Source organism: Chionomys nivalis, chromosome X (assembly GCF_950005125.1).
Source record: "Chionomys nivalis chromosome X, mChiNiv1.1, whole genome shotgun sequence".
In the NCBI taxonomy this organism is placed as follows: Eukaryota; Metazoa; Chordata; class Mammalia; order Rodentia; family Cricetidae; genus Chionomys; species Chionomys nivalis.
In genome coordinates, this window is record NC_080112.1 from 75494282 (window position 1) to 75513115 (window position 18834).

The window sequence follows — 18834 nt, forward strand, 5'->3', positions numbered from 1 at the left end:
GAGTCAGGGTTTCTCTGTGGTTTTGGAGCCTGTCCTGGAACTAGCTCTTGTAGACCAGGCTGGTCTCGAACTCACAGAGATCCGCCTGCCTCTGCCTCCCAGCCTCCCAAGTGCTGGGATTAAAGGCGTGCGCCACCACCGCCCGGCCAAGTTTTAACTATCTTAAATGCGCTTATCCCTATTGCTTTTATACATCTACGGAAGTAGTTTTGTATGTTAGATTCTTTTCAGTAAAGTTACTGAGTCATGTACATATCCTGTGTTTTACAAAATTCCCTTGTCAAAAAGGCCATAGTGATTTAGACTTGGTTAACAGTATGATAAAATATTTTTCTATACCCTAACATTAGCGTTCTTTTAATTTCTTGCTAATGCAGTAAGCAAAGAAACATGATATCTGCGGTGGTTTGAATAAGAATGGCTCCCATGGGCTCATATATTTGAATGCTTGGTCATCAGTGAGTGACACTTTTTGAAAAGGATTAGGAAATGTGACCTTGCTGGAGGGAGTGTATCATTAATGGTGTGCTTTGGGGTTTCAAATGTGCCTGCCAGGCCCGGTCTCTCTATGTCCCTCTGTCTCTGTCTCTTTCTCTCTCTGCTTGCAGGTTGGGATGTAGCTCTCAGTTACTGTTCCAGCATCATGCTTGCCACCATGCTTCTTGCCATGATGATAATGGATTGACCCTCTGAAAGTGTAAGCAAGTCCTCAGTTAAATGCTTTCTTTAATAGAGTTGCCTTGGTCATGGTGTCTCTGCATAGCGGTGGAACAGTGATTAAGTCAATGTCATTGTTTTAGTTTATAGTTTGTTTACATAGTCCATTAAAAAAATCTCACTATGCAACCAACATTAACTTATGATTCCTCTGTATTATCCTGTTACCATGCTGGTATTACAGCAGGTTTGTTTTGTTGTTGTTTTTTTTTTTTTATCTATTACCTGTCTGTTGGTGGAAGTGGGACATTGAAGTCACACACTTTACTGTGTTGTGGTCAATCTGTGCATTTTTATCTAGTAGTGTTTGTTTTTATGAAATTGAGTGTGCCAGTATTTGATGTGTATATATTTAGAATCATTACCTCCTCTTGGTAAATTGTCTCCTTGATAATATGACCTTTTAAATTTAATTTATTTCTTACTAATTTTGGTTTGTGGTCTTCCTTGACAGATTTAGTGTAGTTGTTGGAGCTCGATTTGTTTGAAGTATCATTTCAGTCTTTTTTTAAAAAAAAAAAAACTATTTTATTTATTTATTATTTTTGTGTGTATTTGTGTTTTGTCTGTATGTATGTTTATGTGAGGGCGTCAGATGTGGGTGCTGGGAATCGAACCCAAGTCCTCTGGAAGAGCAGTCTTGTTGATCATGAAGCTGTTTCTCCAGACAGTGTTTCTCTGTGTAGTCCTGGTAGTCCTGGAACTTGTTTTATTATGTAGCCTTGGCTGTCCTGGAGCTCTCTGCATAGACCAGACTGTCCTATAACTTCTGCCTCTAGTGCTGGGATTAAAGGCGTGTGCTACCACACCTAGCCAATCATGAAAGCTTTTTAGTTCTCCTCCTTCATTAGGATACTTCTGCTAAGTATAATAATCTGCTTTTTTTTCTGAGCTGTTCCTGGATTTTAGTTTCTGTTAATAAACCTGCTGTTATTCTAATGGGTTTGGCTTTTGTTTGTGCATTGCTGCTTGTAGCAGAGAGCAGGTTGCTAAGGGTGCTAAGTTAATTGTTTGTAGATTCTAGATATTGCCCATATCATCTTAACTAGCCTGTCTACTTTGCTGTACTCCCAGTCAATATGGCTTCATTATTACTTCACTATTAGTTCCTAGTGCTGAAAGCACAATATTGTATTTACTACTTTGTGTTACTTTTAGAAGAAATTTTAGAGAAATGCTTTTTTGTTTGTTTGTTTGTTTATATTGGAAAGTTTATTTGTTCAGTCCACCAAATAGGATGCAAGCACTGTCAGGACAAATACACAGAAACACTGCAGATCAACATCAAAAGTAATTTAGTTTAAATGAAAGGAAATCTCTTTAATGTTGTGACAACATACTCCCAAGAATCTCTTCTTCAGTTAGTATACATTTCAGTAAAATAAAGGGTAATGAATTAAGTGGAAGTCAGCTTGTGAAATCTTAAAAATAAAACTCTGACTCTATTAATCCATGCCAGTTAAACAATGTAACTAAATTTCCAAGTGCAAAGGAGATGAAGCAGTCAGTGACCCTTTTTGTTTAACCAGCCAAAGAGAATGCTTCCTAGGACACAGCAGGCAGACTGATCTAGAACACAATGTAGTAAGTTCATCTCAAATTGTGCTAAACGCTCATCATTAGTATGGCACATTTGGTCCATGATGTAGTTTAATGTCAAGACATACCACAATTTGTTACAGAAACACATAGATAACTGTTGTTTTTAAATATATATATGTATACATATATATATTTTTTTTTAAAAGCCAGGTATACTTCCACATACAAAGAAAGGTCCTGGGGAGGAATTTATAGGAAGTAGTCTGTGGTACGCCGGGTCACATGAGGCTTTCCACGACGAGGTGCTGGATCAAACTGAAGAAAAGAATATTTTACAGTGTCATCTAATTCCATGATAGCAGCCTGACTTCCACAGCAGTAGCAGTAATTGGGCGCACTAAAAATGGTAACCACATTCCGATCATGGCACCAATTATAACCTTCCATTACAAGCTGGTGAGCGTGAGACACCAGTGTGAGACCGTTGGCATGGTTAAATGTTTCAGAAATATCGTGTCCAAAGGTATAGCCAGCACCACGTGGTGAAATGCCCCATCCACCACGGTCATCTGGATCTGACCATAAGAGATCACACATTGGGCCCTCATGTGGAACTTCTTGTAAACGATCCATGGCTCTTTTATGATCCAGTGTATCTATGGATGGAGACAGGCCACCCTGGAGGCAGAATATCTGTCCATCCACTAAAGCTGTAAGTAGAAGATAGTCAAAGAGATCTGTAAAGTATTTCCACACATTAGCATTCCCATACTTTCGCAGAAATGTCAGCCGAGGGCTGGAGAGGTGACTTAGCAGTTAAGAGCAGAGCCTGTTCTACTAGAAGACCTAGGTTCAAGTCCAGCACCTATCTGTAGCTCCAGTTCAGGGAATCTGATGCCCGCTTCTGCTCTCCTCAAGCACCAGACACCTGAGGGCATACATGCAGCAAAACAACCCTGCACATTACAGACTGGTAGCTTTTTTTAAAGTCAGACCTGAGAGGTGTGTGAGAAAGACAACATGCTTTTTACTCTGGACACCTGCTTCTCTGGCAACCATTGATAACTTACCTCGTTTGTTTGTGAGTGAAGATCTCACAAGGTAGCTGAGGTAGGCCTAAAACTCACTATGCAAGCCGGGCTGGTCTTGAGCTCCTCGTCCCCACCACAGTCTCGTGACTGTTAGGAATGTGGGCATGTACAGCCATGCCTTGCTATGAACATATCTGTTTGTGATATTTTAAGCCTTGGTCTCTGTCTGTATGGGGTGGAGTTTGTGGAGATTTGTTTACATTACATCAGGACCAGAGGTTTAACATCCTACAACATTTTACATTTATCTTGATCTGTGTACACATCCATAACTTGCTTTTTAAGAACATAAGATTTTATTCATAGTATGCCTTCAAAACTTAATGTTGCTTGGCATATAGACGCTTGATGTTGTTAAACTCAAAGGGTTAATTCCCTTTTTTTTAAAGGCGAGAAGGGTTGGGCCAGAGCTGAAATGGTAGTGGCTACCCAGCCTGCACCTGGCCCTGGGTTCAGTTTCCAGTACCTCATGATGAAGCAGAAGCATCGGAAGTGTAAGGTTATTTTCAACTATACATTGAGTTGGAAGCTAGCCTGTCTTTTAATAAAAACCAGTCCTCAAAAAGAAGAAATGGCTAAGGAAATTTTAACAAAAGAATCAAATGTACAAGAGGTCCGCTGTCCTGTTACTGTCTGTGGAGATATGCATGGCCAATTCCATGACCTTATGGAACTCTTCAGAATTGGTGGGAAATCACCAGATACAAACTATCTATTCATGGGTGACTATGTAAACAGAGGTTATTATTCTGTGGAGACTGTAACTCTGCTTGTAGCATTAAAGGTGCGCTATCCAAAGCGCATTACAATATTGCGAGGAAATCATGAAAGCCGACAGATCACCCAAGTGTATGGCTTTTATGATGAATGTCTGGGAAAGTAGAGAAACGCTTTTAAATCTAAATGCAAGCCAGACATTTGAAGAACTAGTAGAAAGAATACTCACAACATTTCTGTTTCTTATATCCACTGATAATAAGTACAAAGCTGGAGCCAGTCACTAATGGCCATTGGTTTGTCTTTTTATCCTGATCCTCTTGGCCTCATTCCAAATTATTGGACTAATTCATTAAACTAATCATTTATGAACTAGAGTTCAAGGCTATTATTATATTTCATGTTTAAACTATAATAAGGTGTTTGTGGTGGTACACACCTATAATTCCAGCTTTATAGAGGCTGAGGCAGGAGGATTACAAATTTAAGGCTATTTTGGGACTATGTAACAAGTTCCAGGTGAGCCCAAGCTATATAGTCCATATTTCAAATAAGCCAAAAATTATCAAGAAAAGTTATAAACTATATTATAAATGAAGTAATGTTTATATTTATGTTATATAAGCAAGGAAATGACTGATAATCAAATAGTCTTTTGTGTTTTATTCATATTTTAGTTATTTTTTTAACACAGGGTTTCTCTGTATAGACCTGACTGGCCTGGAACTCACTGTGTAAACTAGGCTTGACTAGCTTTGAACTCAGAGTTCCAGAGTGTTAGGATTAAAGGCATGTACCACCACCATACCTGGTCACATTTTAGTTTTGATTATTCATTTTTCTTTGACATTTCTGGAATGTAAAACCAAAGCATGTTACATGGCATCCAGGATATAATAAGCATGGATGAGGATATGGAGATGCCAGAACCCCTGTGCATTTTGGTAACGTGTAACATGGCCCAGTCATGGTGGAAAACATTGTGGGAGATCCTTAAAAACTAAACACAGTTACCACAAGAGTCACCAGTTCTCATCTGGACATACACCAGACAGATGAAAAACAGACTTGAGCAGATATTTATATGCAACTATCAGCATTATTCACAATAGTTTAAAGGTGGGAGGAGCACAAGGTTTTGACTCATCCAACCCAATTTGTTTTGAGTCACCAGAATTTATTGGTAGGCTATTAGATTGCTTATAGAGCCTGCAGGAAGGATCGTCAGCCAGATTTAGAAAATGAGCAGTAACCCAAAGAAGATAAAACAGAGCAAACAAGGTCACACCTTAAATAATTTGATGAGGACTTCAATGGTACTGACTTTCTCAGATAAATGGATAATGTAGTGTGTATATACAGTGGAGTGGTGTGCGTGAAGTGAGTGTGTGTGTATATGTGTGTGTGTATTTTCAGTTCTAAAAAGAAACTACTTTTTTTTGCTTTTTCAAGACAGGGTTTTTCTGTGTAGCTTTGGAGCCTATCCTGGAACTCACTCTGTAGAACATACTGGCCTCAAACTCACAGAAATCCTCCTGTCTCTGCCTCCTGAGTACTGGGATTAAAGGCCTGTCCTACCACTGCCCAGCATGGGAAATAGAATTTTTACTACAACTTATAAATATGTTTAGAGAAATATCAGATATCATTGAAACCTGTGTGTGAGGAAAATCATTTTACTTTTGAGTATTCTGAATGACTACAACTTGAAAATCAGTAGTATAACATACTGATTGTTGTTGTTTACAGGAGGCTATTTCAGTTCATGACTTTAGAACAAAAATGAAGTGAAATTCTATGATGAGAAGAACAAAATGAAAAGTTGTTTATTTGTATTTATGTGTGAATCTGTATGACATTTTGTGCACCATGTGTATGCAGGAGCCCTTGGAGATTGAGAAGAAGGCATAAATGCCCAGGAACTAGAGTTACAGATGGTTTTGAGCAATCATGTGGGTGCTGAGAACTGAACCAGGGTTCTCTGCAAGAGCAGTAGTAAATGCTTTTAACTGCTGAGTTGTCTGTCTAGCACCAAGATTTTCTTATTTTGAAATATAATGTAGCCGAGACTGGCTTGGAACATACTGTATAGCTCTGATTAACCTTGGATTCTTGATCCTTCTTCTTTCACCTTTCAAGTGTAGGAATTACAGGAATGTGCCAAAATGCCTAGCTAAGTCTAGTCATTTTTTTAAAAACCTAAAACATATGCCGGGCGGTGGTGGCGCACGCCTTTAATCCCAGCACTCGGGAGGCAGAGGCAGGCGGATCTCTGTGAGTTCGAGACCAGCCTGGTCTACAAGAGCTAGTTCCAGGACAGGCTCCAAAACCACAGAGAAACCCTGTCTCGAAAAAACCAAAAAAAAAAAAAAAAAAACCTAAAACATTCATTCATTTATTTAACAATATTTATATGTAGGTCCAAGGTCTATTCTTTGTATATGGATCCTTTAGAAATTTCATTTATCTTTTAAAAATACTTTAGTTATTTTAATTTTACTTACTTATTTTATTTTATGTGTTTTGCCTGCATATATGTCTGTGCGCCATGTTTGTCCCTGGTGTCTAAGCAAGCCAGAAGAGGGCATCATATCTCTTAGGTCTAGAGCTCTTGAAGTTTATGAGCCATCATGTAGGTGCTGGAACTGATCGTGGGTCCTCTGGAAGAGCACCACTCTGTGGTGCGGGGCAATTGTCTATATTTTGTCATTTATGTTTTAAATAAATGCTGATTGGCCAGTAGTCAGGCAGGAAGTATAGGCAGGACAACCAGATAGGAAGTAGATGTGGATCAATGAGAACAGGAGGATTCTGGGAAGAGGGAAGCTCCCTCTGCAGTCCTGTCCAGACACCGAAGAAGCAAGATGGGATTCGCCACTGAAGAAGGTACTGAGCCATGTGGCTAACACAGATAAGAATTAATATAAGCTATAAGAGTTAATAAGAAGCCTGAGCTAATGGGCCAATCAGTTTATGATTAATGTAGATCTCTGTGTGATTTCTTTGGGACTTAACAACTGTGGGAACTGGGCAGGACGGAAAACACCAACAACAACCCTGAGCCATCTCTGCAGCACCCATCTTTTTCTTTTTTGTATAAACCATACTGATTGTTTCATTCCAGATTGCCTGTTTTTAGTTTGATTGTATTAAAACAGTGGTTGGCAACCTTCCTAATGTCGTGACTCTTCAATACAGTTCATCATGGTATGGTGACCCCAACCATAACATTTTTTTCATTGCTGTTTCATAACTGTAATTTTGCTACTGTTATGAATCAAAATATAAATATTTTTGGAGATAGAGGTTTTCCCAAGGGGTCAAAAACCACAGGTTGAGAACTGCTGTATTAAAAGGAAGCAAATTAAAGATGTCAGACTTATTTCAGATTGTAAAGTTTGTCTTTATACATATATTTAGCCAGTAACTTTACTCTTCACCTTTATGAACTGATTCTAAAGCATTCACCTTTATTTTCATAGGGAAAAATCTTTTATGTTCTTATTTTACCAGTTTACATAATATTTAATTAAATTGTACAATTATGAGATCAGTGGACACAAAGAGCTTGAAGGGCAAGCACAACTGATTGTTAGCATGCTGACAGTTGTGATAGAGTGAGGACTGTGCGTTCAAGTGACAGCTTCTAGAAGTTAAGCACACTATGGAAGCCTGCAATGATGGAAGCCAGACCATCCACTAAAATGCTAGAGGTTGCTTAAGAGAACTTTTAACAGAGTGAAATTTGCTTTTTCTCGTTTAATATATCCTGAACATTTTCCTTGCATGAAAGTAGACCTACATCCTTGTTTGTAATGGCCACCTGCTATTTATTGCTTGTGTATTAGGCTTGGTTCTCGTTTGCAGCATCATAAAGTAGTGCTCACTCACCTAACCAGAAAAGGAATGTGTTGGTGGGTGATTAGATTGCTTACAGAATAAACATAGAGGATGGTCGTCTTACCTTGCTTGAGAACCCAATGAAGCTAGAAGAGAACAAAGTCATACCCTGGGAAGAGAGTGGTAAGGACCTTTTCACTAGCACTGGATTTCTTGGGACTTCTGCCACTGCCACTGCTGGAGTGTTATAACATTAGTTATAATTGGGAAATTTTGTGGTTGTTATAACAAAAGTTACATTTTTTCTCTTCTTAAGGCAGGTTCATGTAGGCTGGCCTCAAATTCATTATGTACTCAAGGATGACCTTGGGCTTCTACTTCCCTAGTGCTGGAGTTAAGGGCATGCTTCACCATGCCTGGTTGGTTTATGCACTGCTAGGAATCCAGTGCTTCATGTGGAGTGCTTTCTGTTTTGTTTTGTTTTTAAGACAGGGTTTCTCTGTGTAGCCCAGACTGTACTGGAATTCACTCTGTAGACCATGCTGGCCTCAAACTCAGAGATCTCTGTAACTGGGAGATTTCTCTCCTGCCTGCCAGTTCCCAGATAACAATTCAGAGGCTTAATATTAATTATAAACTCTTTGGCCTATTAGCTCAGACTTATTAATAACTAGCTCTTAAATCTTAACCCATTTCTGTTATTCTATTTTTTACCATGAGGCCCGTGGCTTGTTATCTCACATCTTGCTTCCCCAGTGGCTGATGGCATCTTTCCTGACTCCACTTTCTTTCCCCCTGGGTTTAGCTTGGCTTTCCCACCTAGCTATATTCAGCTCTCCCACAAGCCAAAGCAGCTTTATTAATCAACCAATAAAAGCAGCACTTATTTGCAGTGGACAGAAAGGCATCCCACATCAGATTTCTGCCTCCTGAGTGCTAGGATTAAAAGCATATGCACCACTACCGCCCAGCTAGGTAGAGTGCTTTCTGTACATATAAAAGCCAGGCAGTATGCTTTTGTAATCCCAGTGCTATGGGGCAGAAACAGGTATATCCCTGGAACTCATTGGCTAGACAGCCTATCTAGCTGAATCATTGAACTTTCTGGTCAAGTGAAAAACCCTGTCACAAAAATATAAGGTGCAAAGAGATTGAAGAAGACAAGTGATGCCAACCTCTGATCTCCACACATATGCATACATGTACTCACCCACACAGACACAAGACCTCTCTTTCCCTCACACACCCACATATCCATATCCCCCTAATTCTAGAAAAAAATGCAATCATGCCAAGAGCAGACAAGAGGGCTATCACAGGCTGTGATACACCAAAGAGATGAAAAGCAAAATTGATTTTATACTGTATGTGTTTAAGTAGGGAAATCTTTTTTGGTAAGCTAAGCATACCAGTCTGCAGGTGTCTTAAGAACTCTCTAAGGCTACTTTATGTTCCATGTAACTTTTGGTTTTTCATCTCTCCTTTGTTTCAGGTCCCCATCTAGTTCAGTTTCTTTCTTTCTTTCTTTCTTTCTTTCTTTCTTTCTTTCTTTCTTTCTTTCTTTCTTTCTTTCTTTCTTTCTTCTTCTTCTTCTTCTTCTTCTTCTTCTTCTTCTTCTTCTTCTTCTTCTTCTTCTTCTTCTTCTTCTCCTTCTCCTTCTCCTTCTCCTTCTCCTTCTCCTTCTCCTTCTCCTTCTCCTTCTCCTTCTCCTCCTCCCCCTCCTCCCCCTCCTCCCCCTCCTACTCCCCCTCCTCCTCCTCCCTCCTCTTCCTCCTCCTTCTCCTTCTCCCCCTCCTCCTCCCCCTCATCCTCCTCCTTCTCTTCCTTCTTCTTTTCTTCCTCCTCTTCCTTCCTCCTCTTCCTCCTTTTTTGAATTTCAACTTCCATCTTGGCTGTTAAAAAGTGTGGCAAGTTGGTTTGAGTTCCACTTTGCAGCCTGTCCTGTCCTCTTTTGAAGGCCTGACTTAACAATATGTTTTTGTTAAACAACATGTAAATCTATCATTTTCTTCAAAATATTGAATTAGCTCTTTCCACCAGCTTTCATAAATGAGTACTGCACACTATTAGATTGGTCTTCATTCTTCAGTTCATCTTTTGTAGAATTTATTTTTCTTCATTTTGACTATCAATGTTTAGTTTTTCTGTTAAAATGTTTTTTATGCAGTTCTAGGGGCTGGAGCAGTGACTCAGTGAGTAAAGTATTTGCGTGGAAGCATAAAGACCTGAATTTGGATCCCAAGAACCTACAGAAATGCCAGCCATGGGGTCTTGTTCCTGTAACTTCAGTTCTGGGATGCAGAACAGAGGATCCTGAAAGCTTGCTGACCAACTAGCCTAGCCAAGATAGTGGTGATCAGGTTCAACAAGAGATCTTGTCTTCAAAAATTATGGTGGAGAGTAAAAGATAGTAACTAAAGTAGATTTCAGGCCTCCACTGTGCACCTACAAGAGAACACACCCATACACCTCCTACAAATATTTTATGGAATTGTTGAAGTTACTCCATATATTTAAGGGAATTCCAGAGCGGCTTGATATATAGGCATTTGCATCATCCTCTTCAGTTTTTGGTCTGTATGTTGGGAAAAAGCAAGGGTTCTGGCCTCCTACTGGTCCTAGACTTTTCATTGTCCTCTAAATTAAGGAAGCAGCCAAAGTTTTTTTTTTTGAGACAGGGTCTGGTTATGGAGGTAAAGTTGCCTTCAAGCTCAGCATTCTCTTGCCTCAACCTCTAGAATACTAGGAAGAACATCTTTGTACATATTTATTTATCCTGTGTACATCTTTTTTTAAGGACATTGGCCCAGTTTTTTTATGTATGTCTGTGCCACCCTGTTACATGTGAGATATGGAGGTCAGATTAACTTCAACTTAGAGTGCTGTTTCTTAGGCTCCTTCTACCTGTTGTTGGAGACAGTGTCTCACTGGAACTTGGGCCTTGCTGACAAGACTAAGCTATTTGGCTAGTGAACGTCCTCAGTGATAGGTTTATGAGTTAAATTCACTGTGCTTGTCTTCCTCCCCTCTCCATTTAATTTTTGAGATGGGATCTTACAGTGTAGTCCCTAGCTGGCCTGAAACTCAATATGTAGACTATGCTGGCTTTGAATTTGCAGAGATCAGCCTGCCTCTGCCTCTGAAATCACTAGGATTAAAGGAGTGGGTTACTATGATGGGCATGCTTGCCATTTTAACTTGAATAATCTGGATTGAATTTAGGTCTTTAAGCTTGTGCAACCAAGCACTTTACCTACTGAATCATCGTTTCTCCAGTCCTATTTACCTATTTTTAAATTGTTTTTGTTTTAGTACAATACTACTCTGTTGGTTGTTTTGTTATTGTTTTGAGATAGTGTCTCAGTATGTAGACCAAGCTGTCCTCAAATTCACAGAGATCCACTTGCCTCTGCCTCCCAAGTGCTGGGATTAGACGTGTGCTGTCTGTCTTTCACTCTATCTATAAGCACACTACTTGCATGTCTTGTGCCTGTGAAGGCCAGAAAAGATCATCAGATTGTCTGGAACTGGACTTACAGATGGTTATCAAACGCCATGTAGATGCTGGGAATTAAACCCAGTTTCTTTGGAAGAAGAGCCATTCTCTTAATTGTTGAATCATTTCTTCAGCTCAAGACTTTTAAATAATTAGCACCATTAAGGCTGGGGCTATAGCTCAGTTGTAGAATAACACTTGCCTATCATGCACAAAGCCCTGGGTTCAAAAATGCTCTAAAATGTTTTTTATTATTTGAGATTATAATATAATTAATTACATCACTCCTCTTTCTTTTTATTCCTTCTAGTCCTTTCCATGTGCCCCTTTGTTCTCATTTAAATCATGGCCTCTTTGATTTTTTTTGTGTTACTAGTTATATAAATACAACCTGCTCAGTCTATATAATGTTACTTGTATGTATGTTTTCAGGGCCGACTATTTGGTGTTGCATAACCAACTGGTGTGCTCTTCCATGGGGATGACGATTTCCCCCACTCTCAGCATTCTTTAGTTGCCTGAAATTCTTTGTATAGGCTTGAGACCTCCTGGGCCTTCCCCTCTCCACTTTGGCATCTTGATTGGTGTCATCCTTTTTCAGTTCTTGTTTAAGCAGTCATGTTGGTGAGACTTGGGTATAGCTTCTCTGACACTTCTAGGAGATACAATTTCACAGCAAACTTCCTGTTCCTCTGGCCTTTACAGTCTTTCCATTACCATCTTCTGCAATCATCCCATTACCGTCTTCTGCAATCATCCCTGAGCCTTAGGATCAAAAAAACTCCTTTTTTTTCTTTTGGTTTTTTGAGACAGGGTTCCCTGGCTGTCCTGGAACTTGCTCTGTAGAATGGGCTGTCCTTGAACTCAGAGATTCACCTGCCTCTGCTTCCCAAGTGCTGGGATTAAAGGGATGCACCACCACACTTGGCTCTATTATATTTTTATACTTTACTTTTTTCCAACCAACCAACAAATATGAAATAATAGGTTTTTTCAACTTTATATGAATAGTTAAATTTTGACAGTATTAATTTTCATATGTATTTAATTTTTTGCATGTATGATTTGGAATACTGCCTTGCCTTAGAACTAAAAATTTAAAGTAGATGTTTCCCTCTTGAAGAAATCTATATTGGGGACTAGTTGTGTTGATTAATGATGAGGTACTCAGAACTGAAAAGAAATGAAAAAAATCTATTATTATAGGAAGTCTTTATAATTTGCCTGCAAGTTGTATCTGGCAAGCTTGACTCTGATGATTGTTTTGATAGGGGCATACATTCCAACCACCTCTTTTCTTAGAATCTAAGACTGCTGCATTAAGTCCACATTTAAGGGTTGGAAAGTGATTGATTCTTTCATGATGTTAAACAGTTCAATCCGATTTCTTCCACCTTTGAGGATGATAGCTGCCCTGGCTAAAGCCCTGTCACACTCACTGGAAACATTCACTCTCCTTCTAGTCTTATGGCATGGCAGCAGTTGTTTAGCTTGTGATAGAAAGGTTCATGGAGACCTGAAGAATGTTTATCAATTTCTGGGGAACCTGTCTTCATCTGTTTTCTTTGCAGGGTAATAATATTTTTCAAGCATTCTTCCACATTGCTTCATTTTTGTCTGACTTTGCTTTATGGCTTTTGCAAACATTATCCTATTGAGTTAATCATTTTGATGCTATGATTAACCCTGGATTCCTTCCTGACCTGGACTGTGTGAGTACATCTGAGCTTTAGCTCCTTTATTCTAAAGGAGTTTACCACTTTGCTTATTATATATTAAGATTGTTGAGATATGTATGTGAGAGTTTTCAGCTATGCGGTACTATAGGAATCTGAGGTACACATGTTGTTGTATGACTGATTATTTGCAGATGCTCTGACTAGTGTAAGAGTCATAAAATAGGCAGTAAAGCAAATGTTCTATGCTGTTTCGACTTTACTAATATTTCTTTTAGTATTGACTCCTAATCTTGTAAGAATGGCCACATGAAAAGAACAATTATGTATTAAAGCACAATCCTTACTTACATACTCCACCTGTTTCATCTGGATCCTAGTCCTTCTTAATGACAGTTGTCTGATGAAAGAAAGTTAGCACTCATTATTTTGAAAACAGATTATATAGTAGGATTAATTTTCCTTTTGAAAGCATTCACGATTTAAAGTAAAGGGATGTTATATATAATAACAGAGGGTAGGGCCTTTTCTGTCTGTTTACATTGCAGTGGTAGTGATTTCCAGTGAAAGCAAATGGGTAGGAAAAATTAAGTCGATTTGGAAATATTGTGTTGCTACCCTGGAGGCAACTAGTTCAGTGTTGTTTGCACATCTAGAAATTATCCACATGTTTAACTAAACAGACTTTTTAAATTTAACAAAGCAGGCATGTTTGTATAGCTCTGCTGTTATAGAAATGGGTGAGTTGGGCTACTTATATGTTTGAATTATTTGTTAATTATCTCAGTATAATTTTCAGTCTAACTAAATCATATTTCAGTTTTTGTAACTTCTAATTTCTCTACATTCCCTATATCTTCTTCAACTGTTTCCTTTTAAAATGGCCCTCTGTCTGTAAGAATTATTATAGAGCCAGGCATAGTGGTTTACCCCTTTAATCCCAGCACTCAGGAGGCAGAAGTGGTAGGATCTCTGAGTTCTAGGCAGCTGGTACTATATGAGACCCTATCTTAAAAATTCATTATATTGATAGTCTGAGGCAGGAGGATCATGAGTTTGAGATCAGCCTAGGCTAAATAATAAGAGCCTGTCTCAAGAAAAAAAATACAGTAAGGAGTCAGGCATACTATTGCATGCTTACACCTCTAGTACTTGGGAGACAGAGACCACCTGGGAGTTGAGGCCAGCTTGGAATACATAAGACTCTGTCTCAAGAGAATAAAACAGTTTGGAGTCAGGCAGAGTGCTGCATGCTTCTAGTCCCAGCATTTAGAAGGCTTAAAGAAGAGGATATTTCTGCCGGGCGGTGGTGGTGCACGCCTTTAATCCCAGCACTTGGGAGGCAGAGGCAGGCGGATCTCTGTGAGTTCGAGGCCAGCCTGGTCTACAAGAACTAGTTCCAGGACAGGCTCTAGAAACTACAGGGAAACCCTGTCTCGAGAAACAAACAAACAAACAGAAAAAGAGGATATTTCTCTGAATTTGAAGCCAGCTTGGGCTACATAGTGAATTCGAGGTCAGTCTGATATACATAGCAAGATCTTGTCAAAAGAAAACCACAGGAAACTATAATGAGAGGCCTGTAGAAAGAGGAGATCTTATACCATACTTACGTGTCCACTATCCAGCCTAAAAAGTTGATCACCTAAGTAGTTGAACTGCTCTTTTGCTTTCCTCTACAGACACGCTCCTTCTCTTTTCCACCCCGCTTCTTCATATATGTGTGTGTGTGTGTGTGTGTGTGTGTACATGTAAACAGAACAGAAAATGTTTTATGGTTTTACATTTTTGTGTCCTAAAATATTTCTCTCTCAATTCTGGGTTTCACCTTGTTGCTCATGGCTCTAGTTCAGAGTTTTTCAGCCTGTCCTGCTGATACTTGTAGCCAGATAAATTTTTATGAGGGGCTTCCTTCTCCATCACAGATTGCTTGGTGGTATTCCTGGTCTATATTTGCTAGAGGCCAGTAATCCTCTCCCTTGACCTCAATGTCTCTAGTCACTGCAAAATGTCCCATTGTTGGTGACGTCACTTGCACTTAGAATCACTTTTCTAGTTGATTCATTTTAACTGCTGTATCATGCTCCAGCATGACATTGTAACAAATCTCTATTTCATTTATCCACTGATGGATGTTTAGGTTATTTCCAAAATGTTAATTATTAGGAAGACTGCTTCAGTGAGACTTTTTGTTCATATTCATTCTCTTTCTCAATCCCCCTTTTTATTCTTTCTGATAGGGTCTCACTAACAGAGAAATGTTCTGAAACTCTCTGTGTATGCAGACCAGATTGGTCTCAAATTTAAGGCAGCCCTGTGTCTGCCTCCCAAGTGCTGAGATTACAGGTGTGAGCCACCTCCTTTATGCTTTCTCAGGCACATATGTGAGACTCTCCCTAGGAGAGGGATAGAAGCAGAGGGATAGAAGAGGTTGACTTCTGTTATATTCATATTTTTAACTCTACCAGATATTGCCACATAATCTCTGTAATTGTAGAAATTTATATTAGTCAGATGAATAAAAAAAGATACTGTCGCTGGACAATGGTGGTGCACACCTTTAATCCCAGCACTTGTGAGACAGGTGATATGGGATTTCCCTCTGTATGCTGTGAATATGGTTGGTTAATTAATAAAGAAAACCGCCTTGGCCTATTGATAGGGTAGGCAGGGAAAACTAAGTTCTGGGAGGAAGAAAGGCAGAGTCAGAGAGAAACCATGGAGCTGCTGTGGGCAACAGACATGTTGAAACCTTGCCGGTAGGTCACGACCTTGTGGTGATGCACAGATTAATGGAGATGGGTTAAATTAAATGTGAGAGCTAGCAAATAAGAACTAGCTAATGGGCCAAGCAGTGATTTAAATGGTATGGTTTCTGTGTGATTATTTTGGGGCTGAACAGCTGGGAACCAACAAGCGGCCTCCTTGCAACACAGAGGCAGGCAGATCTCTGTGAGTTTTAGGCCAGTCTGGTCTACAAAGCAAGTTCCAGGACAGCCAGAGCTAAAACAGTGAAACCCTGTCTTGAAAAACTAAAATAAATAAATGAAAAAATACTGTCATTCTATATCAGTACCTTGTATGGTCAGATTTTGAAATTTTTGTCAGATAAATGATATTCAATTGATGGAGGAAGGTCATTGGTTAAAAATAAAGAAACTGCTTGGCCCTCATAGGTTAGAATATAGGTGGGTGGAGTAAACAGAACAGAATGCTGGGAGGAAGAGGAAGTGAGCTCAGACTCGATAGCTCTCCTCTCTGGGGCAGATGCGATGAAGCTCCGACCCAGGATGGACGTAGGCTAGAATCTTCCTGGTAAGCACACCTTGGGGTGCTACACACATTATTAGAAATGGGCTAGTTCAGGTGCGAGAGTTAGCTGAGAAGAGGCTAGATATAATGGGCCAAGCAGTGTTTAAAAGAATACAGTTTGTGTGTTGTTATTTTGGGGCATAAGCTAGCCAGGCGACCAGGAGCTGGGGCAGCAGGAACACAGCCCGCAGCTCATACTACATTCAATTATGATTTTAGTTTATTTCCTTGATTGTCACAAGGATTTAAAAAACCTATCTGGATATAACTGTATTAAAAAAAGAATTAAATTTTTATTGTATGATAATTTATTAAGAATCCAGAAATCTTCTCCAAATCATGAGGCCTTATCTTGCAGGAATTTAAAACTATTTGTGTTTCTATGATGAACTTTAAGAAGGGGTTCTGGCCAGGCATATGCCTTTAATCCCAGCGCTTGGGAGGCAGAAGCAGGCAGGTAGCTGTGAGTTCAAGGCCAGACTAGTCTACAGAACAAATTCTAGGACAGCCAGGACTGTTATACAGAGAAACCCTGTCTTAAAAAACCAAAAAAGAAAAAAAAAAAAGGAAAGAAAGGAAAAAAAAAACAGAAAAAAGAAGTGGTTCTGGACTGTGTACATTTTGGGGTTTGTATCAGAGATGATGATCTAGTTATAATGCTACTCCTCTTGTAGGAATGGCATTACTGTCTGTTTAGGGAGTGACTAAACTATTTTAATAACTAGAAATTATTTCCCTTAGTGTTGTTGAATGCTTTTGTCTCAGAGTCACTTGCTATTAATAGCCGTGTACCAAATTTGTCTCTTTGATATTGTGATCCAAAGCCTGCATTTTTTCATACCATATGAAATTTGAAATTGCTTATGCACTGTTTCCTAAGTCATTTTACTAAATGCAGTACAAGGTTACAATACATAGTCACAGTTTTATACTTAAAGACATTTAAAAATTTTTAGATGGATATGATACAAAGTCATATTTGATATGTATTATGTCCATATGTATCAGTAAGTGAATGATGAAATCCTCTGGTTTTATGTGTGTGATCTAGTTGAAATAGAATTTTGAAAAACTAATCAAAAGAAAAATATATGTATTCATAGTTTATTTGCCATACTTAAATTAAGATGTTGTGGGAAATCCAATTGTATTACTGTAATTTTCATTTATGTTCAGACATTGTATTCTGTCTGATCTCCCTAATATGTGAATCCCAAGAGAATTTTTTTATTAAAGGGGCTGTGTCAAAATACCTGACAAGAAGCAACTTGAGCCCTTGAAAAGATGCTTAATATTATGAGTAATTAGGAAATCGGGATCAAAACCATGAGATACCTTTTCCTGTCTACTAGTATGGTACGAGAAAAGTCAGAGCCAGGGCATGGTGGTCCCCATCTGTAATTCCAGCTCTTAGGATGATGAAGTGGTAAGATTAAAAGTTTCAAGCCATCCAGTAAGGAAGAAAAAGACCTTGTCTCAAAATCACAAAGCTAACCTCACTGTACACACACAGTAAGAAGCAGATAGCAACAAGCATCTCTGAGGAGGTAAGGAAACTGAAGTTCTCATATACTATTGGTGGGGGTTCTGCTATGGAATACCCTGGCAGTTACTCAGGCAGTTAGTTAAGCGGAGTTATAACACAGCACTCTTCAGTTTTACCTAAAGAAAATGAAAGCACAGAATTTCTACCAACATTTATAACATCAGTATTTATAAGAAGCAAAAGTGGAAATAACTCAAATGCATCAGCTAACAAGTAGATAGTCAAAATGTGCATTTATTCTATTGTAAGAGGAATGTGTATTAGTACGTACTACAATATACATCAAAGTTACAAACAAACAAAATGAGGCCAGGTCACAAGAGATAGCATATTATATTATTCCAGTAATATGAAATAACTAGAAGAGGAATACTATATATACAGAAAGATTAGTGGTTGCCTGGCACTGAGGGCAGATGACCTTAGGAGCAGTGAGGTGATAAGGTTTCATTATGAGGTGATAAAAATGTTCTAAAATTAACTGTGGTTATGGCTGCATTTGTGGATGCATGTGTTAAGAACCATTGAATTTATACTTTAAATAGGTGAGATAAATGTCAACCATGTCTCAATAAAACTTTAAAATGCTTCTGAGAGAATTACATATCTGCATGTATAAGAATGTCACCTGAAGATCAGTGGGAGAGCACTTGACTTAGCAAGTACAAGTTCTGAAGTTGATCCCCAGCACAAATAAAAGAAACAACAAAACAATGGATAAATTAGACTTCATAAAATTAAATGCTTTTATATGTTAGTAGCTACCATCAAAAACGTTAAAGAATGAAATGTCAGTATACCTTGAAATATGCTAACTACAAGAATCTAGACATAAAACCACATGTTGAATGAATCCATTTATAGTAAATGGCCAGTATAGGCTTATCTGCAGAAATA

General features: G+C 38.8%; 2 protein-coding genes across 3 annotated transcripts in view; one reads left to right on the forward strand and one right to left on the reverse strand.

Moving 5' to 3' along the window:
• Atp7a (ATPase copper transporting alpha) overlaps nucleotides 1-18834 on the forward strand; it is a 112886-nt gene that overhangs the window by 24869 nt on the left and 69183 nt on the right. Inside the window, exon 2 of one of the 2 annotated variants that reach the window (XM_057759037.1) lies at nucleotides 609-697. The exons of the other annotated variant lie outside the window; for it this stretch is intronic. The gene's annotated coding sequence lies outside the window, so the exon portion shown is untranslated. The remainder of the gene's footprint in view (nucleotides 1-608; nucleotides 698-18834) is intronic. 2 annotated transcript variants of the gene reach the window in all.
• LOC130868488 (serine/threonine-protein phosphatase 2A catalytic subunit beta isoform-like) lies at nucleotides 2022-3466 on the reverse strand. The gene is made up of 2 exons (XM_057760688.1): nucleotides 3387-3466; nucleotides 2022-3055 (listed from the first exon to the last, which is right to left on the reverse strand). The coding sequence occupies exons 1-2, from the start codon at nucleotides 3464-3466 to the stop codon at nucleotides 2509-2511; spliced, it is 627 nt and encodes a 208-aa protein (XP_057616671.1). The 3' UTR covers nucleotides 2022-2508.

Excerpts from the sequence above, each read along its gene's own strand:
- LOC130868488 (XM_057760688.1), bottom strand. The coding sequence starts at position 3,466 with ATGGCTGTACATGCCCACATTCCTAACAGTCACGAGACTGTGGTGGGG. Across the intron at positions 3,056-3,386 it reads AGACCAGCCCGGCTTGCATA|CCCTCGGCTGACATTTCTGC; the intron begins GTGAGTTTTAGG and ends TCACCTCTCCAG.